We start from the raw sequence: 10,331 nt of genomic DNA, 5'->3' as shown, positions 1-10,331 counted from the left end.
GCAATCGGGATCGGGGCCCTGGGAACTGTGGGCTGACTCCGGGAGCTGTAGGCCGGCGGGGACGGGACGGGAGCGGGAGCACCAGCACCAGCCCCCGCCCCAAGCTGCCTGCAGCGCGGCGGAACCAACTAGCTGGGCGGAACCAATAAGCCGGGGTGGCGCAGCGGGGGCGTGCCGGAAGGGCCCGCACCGGGCGGAAGGCGGGAGGCGGCGCGGCGGTTCTAGCAGCTTCCACGGGCGCTCGGAGCGGAGGCGGCAATCCCGGTCCCGATGGCCAAGTGGGGGGAGGGAGACCCGCGCTGGATCGTGGAGCAGCGGGCCGACGCCACCAACGTCAACAACTGGCACTGGTAAGCGGGGCGGCTGCTCCCGGAGCCGCCCGGCCGGCCCCGGCGCGGAGGGGGCTGCACGGCCGGAGCCGCACGGCCGGAGCCGCGGGCAGAGGGGCCGCCCCCGTCCCCTCCTCGCGGAACGGTGCTGAGGCGGGGCCGACCGGGCTGAGCCTCCGGGGCGGCACCGGCTCCGTGCGTGTGTGCCGGGGTGTCCGAGCCGAGGTGTGCCGGGGGAATGGCTGCAGGTGGCTTGGGGAAGAAATCTCTGTGTGTTTGTATCGAAGCGGGGCAGGGAGACAAGACTGGGGAGCACTGGATAGTCCCATTATGCACTGTCAGCGTGGCCCGTCCCACATTGTCACCCTGCTCGGTTTTCCTGCAGGACAGAGAGGGATGCCTCCAACTGGTCCACGGAGCGGCTGAAAGCTCTCCTCCTGCCTATCAGGGTGGAGGGTGAAGAAGGGGCATGTGAGGTGACAGAAGTGAGCAAACTGGATGGAGAGGCCTCCATCAACAACCGCAAAGGGAAACTTATCTTCTTCTATGAGTGGGCTATCAAGCTGGCGTGGACTGGTGAGTGATATGCTCCCCTCCTGTTTCAAGGTCAGATTCAGGTATAATATCAAGGATACACATCTCATTTGGGAAATAATAATAAAGGGAAGTGTTGTATTTGGTTACAAGTTTGCTTTGACAACAACCAGAGTAAGAAAGGTTGATCTGAACAATATAATTATAATTGCAGGCACCTCAAAGACAGGAGTGAAGTACAAAGGTTATGTGGAGATTCCTAATCTCTCAGATGAAAACGACATCGATGAAGTTGAGGTAAGCAAAGCTGGATGTATGGAGTATTCTAATTGGAATACTCGCAGCATTAATATTTTGTTTCCTGTTACCTTTCTTAGAACATTTGTGTAGAATTTTTTACTGTTAGAGGCTGCTTAAGTTAACAGAATCAAAAAATGGTTTGGGTTGAATGAGATCTTTAAAGGTCATCTATTACCAACCTCTCAGCCATGAGCAGGGACATCTGTCACTAGAGCATGTTACTCAGAGCTCCATCCAACCTTGCCTTGAACACCTCCAGGGATGGAGCATCCACAGATTCTATGGGCAACCTGTTCCAGTGCCTCACCACCCTTAGAGTAAAGAATTTCCTTCTAACTTTTAATCTAAATCTACCCTCTTTCAACATAAAACCATTAACTTTCATTCTGTCACTGCACTCCCTGATGAAGAGTCGCTCCCCTATCATGTTGTATCTTTATCAAATGAATTCCTGTCTCCTAGATGCAGAGGGCTCTGTAGCACAAGGAGGTATTCAGGCACACAGGTACAGTACTGTAGGCTGGGAGAGCTGAAGTGAAAGATGAATAAAACTGCAGGGCTGTTTATGAAAGTTAGGCAAAGTCTGTGATGTTGAATTGAGTAATAAAAGAACTGTGATTGTATGTCCTTGTTAATCAGTGCTTGTATTCATTGTTCAGATCCTTGTCAGCCTTGCTAAAGATGAGCCTGAGACTAACTTGAAGACCCTGATGAAGCAAGAGGGTGCAAAGAAAATTAGAGATGCAATGAAAACTTACATCAGCACTCTGAAAACGGGTATGTAACTGAGAGGGAGAAGTGTTATGGGAACCCATATGGACTAATTCTAAAGAAGAGATGGGAGTAAAGAGATGCTCTCTCCATCTCAACAGAAAGGTGTCAGAGCAATAACAGTAACTTTGGAAGAAGCATTTCTGGCTCTAGACAGCATAGCTCAGCCCAGAAAGATTGGTTCTGGTGGTAATGCAGTAATAAACAGTAATTTTGAATTTATGTTTTAAAACTGAGAATGCCCTTCATATTCTGAAGCTAGGGAGAAAATGAAAGCCAGTAAAACGTGTTGGTCACCCCAGTGACATAGTCACTTCCTGTGGCACAATCTGGCCTTTAGCTGGCTTACTCCCTTGGAAAGTGATATCTTTTCCAGTTTGTAGTTTGTTTTGGGGTTTCTTTTTTCCTCTTGCCACAGTGGTAAAGACATCTAGTGTTACTTGGGTTTTAGAATAACTGATGTCTGAAAATTGCTCTGCAGATTTTGTTGGTGTCTTTTAATGACCTGTCTCAGCATCTGGATCAATTTTTTTTTTTAAAGTTAAATCTGAGTCCAGCAGTTGGAGTTAAATCAATGCACTTTGGCTGAATTTGGCTTTCCTCTCAAATACAGGCTAGGAATGCTACAGTTGCTTTTTATATCCATTTAGCTATATTACATTACATGTCCTAGATAGCTGGGTACAAACCACCACTGATTGCTGTTTTTCCAGGATTAAATTTCTGTACTCTTGGGTTTTTTTCAGGCACTGTAGTGTTCAGGCTGGGAGATGCAGTCACCCAGTGAAAGAAAAGAATGCTAATCAGAAAAATCTGTATGATCTTGTGGGCTGCGATAAATGAGAATAAGTGGGAACCAAGTATTGCAGGATACAGGTTGATGCACATATGATACAAATCTGCTTTCTAATGGAATTTTGCTACGCTGAACAGATGAAGAAAAAGGAGCAAAATATATATATTGTATATATATTGTTGTATAATTGGTAAAAGCAGAAGTGACTGAGCTGGAGAAAAAGCAAATGTAATTGTGAACAAGGCTGAAGGTTCTGATGGAGTTACAGAAGTGTTAGTGCTGGTGGACAGGGTGCTGGCAAGGCTTGTCTGGCTTTCCATGTGCAGTCCTGGCATCTGGTGTCGATAAAGATAAATCAAAGAGGGAGTTGGAAGTTACTGTTGTTTCCTGCAGTGATACAAGAAGTGAAAAAGCTTGGTTTGGTGTGTCTAGATCAGCAAGGCAAAAGTTTTTGAGGTGTGATGTGATTGCAATTTATATCAGAGAGTGAGAGAGGAAAAAAGCTACGTAAGTCTAAGGTTAACCAACGTTAATGTGAGAGCAGCGTGTGGAAGATGCTCTGTCTAGGTTGGGAAGAGGAGGTAAGTTCCTCATTGTTAGTGTAGGCAGGTTCTGACAGGGCCTTTGGTGGAGAGTAGCGAGGGAAAGAATTAATTACTTTTGAAAAGAGGTCTGTTTACTTTTTCTGAACACTGTTTCAAGTTATGGATGCTAGCCAAGAGCAAGGGGAAAACCAGGAAGCCCTTTTTGATTGCGTATTTCAAAGTACACTCAGAAGGTTTACTTGATCTTTAATTGGTTTCATGGGCACATTCCTGTCTTTCCAGAATTCACCCAGGGCATGATTTTGCCCACAGTGAATGGTGAACATACGGAAACAGCACCTCAGGTGGCTCCTAAAGCAGAAGAGCGCAAGGTAAACAAAACTGCAAACATGCTTTGGGATCAGTGAAGAAAGGTATGCTGTATTAGACTGTGGGACTTAGAGCAGCAACCTCTGTTGTGTATAGGATATATACATTCAGGAACTGGCAATCTCTGGAACAGGTGGGACTGTTTCCATTGGCAGCACATGATGTTTCTTCCAAGCAAAGTGATAAATCTGCTTTTTACATTTAAGTATGGTTGTATCTTATTGCATCTTTGCTAATAGCCTTGGTTTTTCCCCTTGCATATGTGAACCATTTGTTGATTTTTTGATGAAAACAAGTGTGTATGTGTTTGTTTTCCATGTTGTTTTGTTAGACGGCTGCCAGGAGCAGCACTGCCATACCACAGTCCAAATCCATAGGAGTCAAGATCCCTACCTGTAAGATCAGTTTGAAGGACACCTTCTTAACATCTCCTGAGGAGCTCTACCGGGTATTTGTTACTCAGGAGGTAATGCCTGGCTTCTTCTGAGAGCTGTTCTTTGTGTATAGGAGGCTCTTTCTAATAAGGTTTTTAAGAAGTTCTGTCAGACACTCACAATCCATGAGAATGGAATAAGAAAGCTGTTCTGCAGAGGTGTTGCTGAAAGCTTGTGTGTGCATCTTTTCACACAGCTGACAAGAGGGGAGTAGTGCCAGCCAGAAGCAAGTTCCAGACTGCTGTCAGCATCTGTCTGTAGGTGTATCCCTTACTACATGTGGCCAGATCACTTGGGATTTAAAATTGTGTGCTTCTGGTTTGTTTTTTCCTTTTAAGGTTAGGTGGTATCAAAAGCATGCTTTGGGAATAGCTTCCACTTTTCTGCACGGTATTACATAGTTTAGGACAAGAGCACAGCATTGTATCATTATTTAAACACTGTCTTAGTCTTTTGTTCTTCCTATTTTGATAAGAAAAATGGAAAAGCAAAGAATATTTTTTCTGAGAATTAGGTTTCATTAAGAAATCAACAAAGTAAATCACTGTGTGACTCAGAACACTGCATAGCACTATGAAAGCTGGAGGTTCTTTTCCTTGGGCAGGTGAAAAAACTTGCTTTTCTGGCCGGGGGTTTCGTCTTTTGCTGAAGACCTTACACTATTGACCCACCTCCTCTTCCAGAACTTTTGTAGCTGGGTGGGAGTCATTAGGCGACAAGTTTTCAGGAAGATAATGTCAAGTAACACAGATCTGTTCCTGAACTCTTTTCAGATGGTCCAAGCTTTCACCCACGCACAAGCCACCTTGGAGGCCGATAAAGGAGGCAAGTTTCAGTTGCTGGATGGCAGTGTCACAGGAGAGTTTGTTGACCTAGTAAGTACTAACCAGTTCAGGTGTATCTTGCTCAGAGGCAGCACTGTTATCAGGCTGTAATTTCCTATCAGTTCTGCTACAGTGCTTTTGTTAGCTAACTGTGGGGTTGTACCTGGTGCCCAAGAGTTACCTATAATTTCTGTGGCTATTGAAGCATTCCTAGTAGTATGGATTAATGCATGGCACCTCAGTCTGGGGAGAAAATGTGACTCCCAGTCATAGATCTCCCCTGTCTTTTTGTGATTTTAGTTGTCAGGGTTTGGAGGAGTGTTAAAGATAGTAACTGACCCTTCTTCTCTTTGACTCAATTCCCACTAAAGTCTTCTGGACAGTCAGGGACTCTGTCTCAGTGTTTGGGGCTCCATACCTTTCTAGAAGGGGATTGAAAATAAAAGGACACTTAAAATCTCTTTCCCTCTGTGTGCGTGTTTCACAAGGGATCTCTAAGACTTCATTCATATTAATACAATTCTAGATGTTTTCTATTAGACTGTAAGATTTCCAAAAATTGCTACTCAATCTTTGTCTTCCTTTTCAAGGTTCCTGAGAAGCAACTTGTTATGAAATGGAGATTTAAATCTTGGCCAGCTGGTAAGTAGTCCAGAAATGGACTTGCCTGTCTATGAGGGATACCAGCCCCATTTGCAACGCTTTATCGTGGCTCCTGATCAGGGAGCACAGGATGTTCTGGGAGCTGCTCCAGTGTTATCCCAGCTCCCTATCCCACACTATCATGTCTGCATCTTCAGCCACTGTGTAGAGCAGTGACCAGGTAGGAAGGATGAAGTCGCTGCTTTGCAGCTGTAGCTGCAACTGCTTCACGCCGCAGGGAGGGGGAGCCCTCTGCTAGCTGTGTTTCTAGGGAAGGCCCACAGCTGCTATAAGCAGACCCTCTGGGAAGGACCTCGAAGAGTTTTAAGTGGTGCCCTGTGAAAGGAGGGGCAGAGCAGCCTGCAGGGGCTGTATGTACTGTACCCCACACTGCTGACAGACCTGCTTTGGTTCCTCTAGGGCACTTTGCAACCATTACCTTGAACTTCAATGACAAAGGTGGCGAGACAGAGGTGTGCTTGGAAGGCAAGGGCGTTCCTGCCAGTGAGGAAGAAAGAACAAAGCAAGGCTGGCAGCGCTACTACTTCGAGGGCATTAAACAGACATTTGGTTATGGTGCTCGCTTGTTTTAATACCGGTTGCTGGGAGGCTCTGCCTGAAGACTCTGCCACATGGACTGATAAAATTCTCGCCTGCTCCTTTCTAATCTTGGCCCTGCCGCTGAGTAAAGTGGGATGACAGGTGATGAGGAAGGCCATGGAGCAGCACCACTTTCAGTCCCTCACTGCTTTGTGCATGTCTTGTGCTGCAGGGGATTCTCTTACATGTACATACTTCTATTGCTAAATAAACCTAACTTAAAAAAACACTGTGGAATTTGTGTCCTCAGATTGGGTTGAGTTCAAAGGGTTGGGCGATCGGCTCAGGGAGGGATCTGTCTAGAAAAACACCGATCAATGAGGATTGCTGATGCCAATGTGATTTACTCCTCACTTCTGGGGGAGTACAGAGCATGAGCTTGATGCAGTTTTTAGTCTGAGCAGCTGCTCATTTTCCCTCTGCTTTTGATCTGCCGGTAGTAAATGTTTCAAACTCTTCCCATTTTTGAAGGGATTTGTGATCCTGTTCAAGCTGTTCTTCTCCTTTGCATATCCCCTTCAACACAGTCATTTCTTACACTTCCACCAGTCTGCTCTACAAGAACGACAATCATGCAAACCAGTGCTAGGGAAACTCCCACCCACAGAATGGTTCTAGAAGGTTGTGGGGCCCAGGGCCAGCTACCTCCAAGAGCTTCAGGCCAAAGCAAACTGTTTTTTTCAGAAATAAATCCTGCCTCCATTTAGAGTCTACAGGGTGCAGTACTTTTTGCTCATCATACTTCAGCTATTGCTTTAACTGGTGAGGAAGAAAAAAAATGCTTGTTCTCACCTGTTAATACATTAGTTCCTGGAGCTGTCTTCAAAAGCCATAAACTTGTTTATAGGAGGGGTCAAAATCTGACTGATCAGAAGTGTCAACTTGCTTAACCTTAAGGGTGAGAGAAGTGCTTGGTTTTCTTTTTGAGGCATGAGCTTCTCTTGTATACTTTGTTTTTTCCTAGTGTTTTCTGCAGAGCTCCTCTAGTATGCTAGAAGAGAGTAATGTTATTAGGTGAAATTTACTGGTTTGGGGATTTTTCTTGCTTTTTATTTTTCAAAATCTGAATTGTATGTGGTAACTGTTCCCTTCAAGAGAGGAGACAAGAAAAAAACTTAAGTGGTTGTTTTAAAAAGGACCCTGAATATAGTTGTTGGAGTCTCCTTTTAAACTATAAAGAGCATTCTGCCTGTTCTCACTACTTCAAAGTGCTGAAGTATGAAAAAATCATGATATAGTGTGTAGACATCAAGAATGCAGCATATACAAAATTCTGTAGTGTGTACTTCTCCCTGAGCTGACCTGTGAGAACAAAGGAAGTTGTACAAAGAGGCAGCTGTAGATATGGTAGAGCTTCCCTCTGCCATGCAGGATTGTCTGCCCTAAAGCATGGCTGGCTGGGAAAATGGATGCAGGTGTTCTGCCAGGATTTTTGTGCACAGATGAATCCTGTACACCCCTGGTAGGCTGTGGGGGGTGGGTAATGTGATGGAGCACACTGATCCCACTGTACAGCCTCTATGCTTGGTTTTCTGCTGGGGAAATCCTGGACAGCAGCGTGGGAAACCTTAAACAGCAGGGCTAGCAAGTGAGTTCACAGCCAAAAATTTGGTAAAAGGAGAGCAAAATTATTTAAAAACTGAAAAAAATAAGCTTGTTCTAGGTCAGCTTGAGGCAAAGGTGACAGCTGAGTTATGATGTCTGTGCTGTGCTTTGGCAGCTATGCTGTGGTAGCAGTGCTTGCCTGCTGCAGGCTCTGCTGCCACAGCTGGGCCAGGGCAGCAGAAGGCAGGCCCTGCTAATCACCTGCTGCTGGAAGGTTAGGAAGTGGGACAGGAAGGCAACTGAAGTGGAATTTTAATTGCCTTCCTTTCATCACAAGCATGGTTTACTTCAGGCATCCTGCTGCTACTCTAATAGGGCACGCTTTGGCCTCGGCCAGCAACCCACATGCATGGGGCTCATGGACTCAGGGCTTTTCTCAGAGGCCATTTGAGGGCTCTTCCAGCAAACTGACTGCCCTGGGTTATGCTGGTGCTTCCCCAGCTGGCTCCCTGCCCTGCAGGCTGGAAATCACCATCCCCAGAGCAGCAGAACAGGCTGTGTAATGTAGCCATGCCTTGGCTGCCGTTCACACGTGAATCTCTTGGACTGACCCAGCAGTGAAGGAAAGCTTGTGCTAAGGCTGTGCCAGCTCTAACAGGGCACAGCAATGGCAATTAAGGCCTTACACCACTTCAGACATTGACTTGGTGAAGGAGATCTGAGACTTAAGTCATGCTAGAGAAGGTCACTGCACTACATCTGCCTACTGCCAGCAGACACACACTCCTGCAGCTACAGCTGACCTCCAGTGCAGCTGCATGATGCTAATGAGAAACCCCAGACCTCTGCTTTGTTTGGAATTGCTGGAAAACAGTCACAGTTTAGTAGTCCTTCAGCTATTTGGGGAAGGGAGGGATGTATAAGATTAGGGAGAAAAGCAAGGTTCAGTATACTCTGGCCCAAAGGCTCTTCAAGAATCTGACAGGGAAAAGTCCTGTAAGTTAAAGAAGACAAAGGTTAAAAAACCAGAAAACAGAAGTGAATTTTTCACAGTGATGGAAGTCAGAGGTGGATCCTCACTGACTATGCTGTTATGAGGCACATGGAGATGAGTAAGAAGCAGCCATCAAACAATGACCAAAAGGGGTCTTTGAACCTTTTTAAGACTGTAGGCAATGCTCTATATAACAATTTTATAGTACATAAGGGAAGGCCTAATAAACCTGTAATGAGTCCAGTACTTTTCGGTATAGAAGATAATATACTTGGTAACTTAAAAGTAAAAAAAAATTACATTACCACTGGTGCTGTAAAAAACAAGTTAAGGAGACAAGTCTAGAATAAAAAATTATCTTGACTAAGTGGAAAAGTGAGGTCAGCAGGACTACAGCTGAAAACCTGCAATGTGCTGGGGTTTGGGGTTTTTTTCTGGTCTTCTGCTCCAGAGGTGTGCCACCAGCACAGAAGACCAATGTAGCTACACAGTGAGGTGTGTCCCTTCACAGGCCAGAGAACAGGGGTGTCTGAAAGGTTTATTTCTTCTCTGGAACTACAGTTTTAACTCAAGATCCACAGACCACAACCACACTTTGCTCTTTCCTAGGTTGATACCAGGCATTGCAGTTCAGACCTGCTGCACAGGCTTTGGCTAGACTCTCCTGGAATTATCATTCTCTTTTCTCCTTCCAGAGGAGATCTTTCTGGGCCCAGCTGGGCTTTTTGTGTGCTTTCTAGGAAGCGGATTCCTGGAGCTGGAGCCCTGAAAAAAAATCAGGTAATGGGATCTCTGTTGCTGTAAACATGTTCCTACAAAATCTCATGTTCATCCCTGAGAGATGAGCTTTCCTCACCCTACCTGTGCCCCAGCAAAATCTGGGCATGGCTCTTTCTGTGTGCAGACAAACACCACTGCACGCTGGGTGCCAGGGACTGGTCCAGCTCAGCTCCAGTCCAGGCTGGCAGACTGAGACAACAGTAACCAGTCAGGAAGTTTTGTGCTCAAAGCAGCAGGAAAAAGTGCAGTTTAAGACTGCCACAGACTCACTGTATGATTTCAGGTGACATCTCCAGGTCCTCAGCACCTGCAGAATTAGGGCAGGAATTCTCCCACTTCCATCCTCTGGCTGTGGGATTTCTATACCCCAGGAGTTTCACAGCAGGGTCCATCATCCAACACAGCAAGGACCTTGTTGCAGAGGATAAAAGCACATTAGGCATGTTATGTACATAGCAGTAACTGCTGCCTGCTCCTCCAGGGAAAGAGTGACTTTCGCTGAGCAGAGTGGGGCTCAGCCTGCTACCCCTGGCTTGGGCTCCATGCAACAATGGTTTTGATGTTGCAGAAGGCCAGCAGGAAGCCCCTAGCATCCTTCACTGAGAGGAGTCACCTGCTCCCCCAGGCAGGGGCCAGCAATGGTGCCAGGCAGCTGTGAAGCAGAGTCCCATGCTAGAGGAGCAGATTAACCCTTGACAGATGTGCAGCCAGCACAAAGCAAAAGGAGCAAGAGAGGACAGGAAACAGGTGGAAACACCAAAAGCTTGGAAGTGTTTATGATTTACACAGCAACAAAAAGTTGTTATCCCTAGAAAGCTTTGCAAACCCTCCTGCTATAATTAGCTGCTGGCTCTGGAGGTGGTTTGCC

At 46.1% G+C, this 10,331-nt stretch overlaps 1 protein-coding gene across 1 annotated transcript; it reads left to right on the top strand.

Annotated features, from left to right (window-relative positions):
* The first annotated feature begins 42 nt into the window (after nt 1-42).
* AHSA1 (activator of HSP90 ATPase activity 1) lies at nt 43-6,373 on the top strand. Its single transcript, XM_071426732.1, has 9 exons — nt 43-350; nt 715-905; nt 1,078-1,160; nt 1,823-1,940; nt 3,558-3,646; nt 3,976-4,110; nt 4,852-4,953; nt 5,493-5,544; nt 5,965-6,373. Exons 1-9 carry the CDS (start codon nt 271-273, stop codon nt 6,135-6,137), a joined length of 1,023 nt encoding a protein of 340 aa, XP_071282833.1. The 5' UTR covers nt 43-270; the 3' UTR covers nt 6,138-6,373.
* The last annotated feature ends 3,958 nt before the right edge of the window (nt 6,374-10,331 follow it).

This window comes from Agelaius tricolor, unplaced genomic scaffold (genome assembly GCF_023055355.1).
Source record: "Agelaius tricolor isolate 1412-34295 unplaced genomic scaffold, bAgeTri1.0.p SCAF_5, whole genome shotgun sequence".
Classification (NCBI taxonomy): Eukaryota; Metazoa; Chordata; class Aves; order Passeriformes; family Icteridae; genus Agelaius; species Agelaius tricolor.
This window is presented reverse-complemented; position numbering and strand designations above follow the sequence as displayed.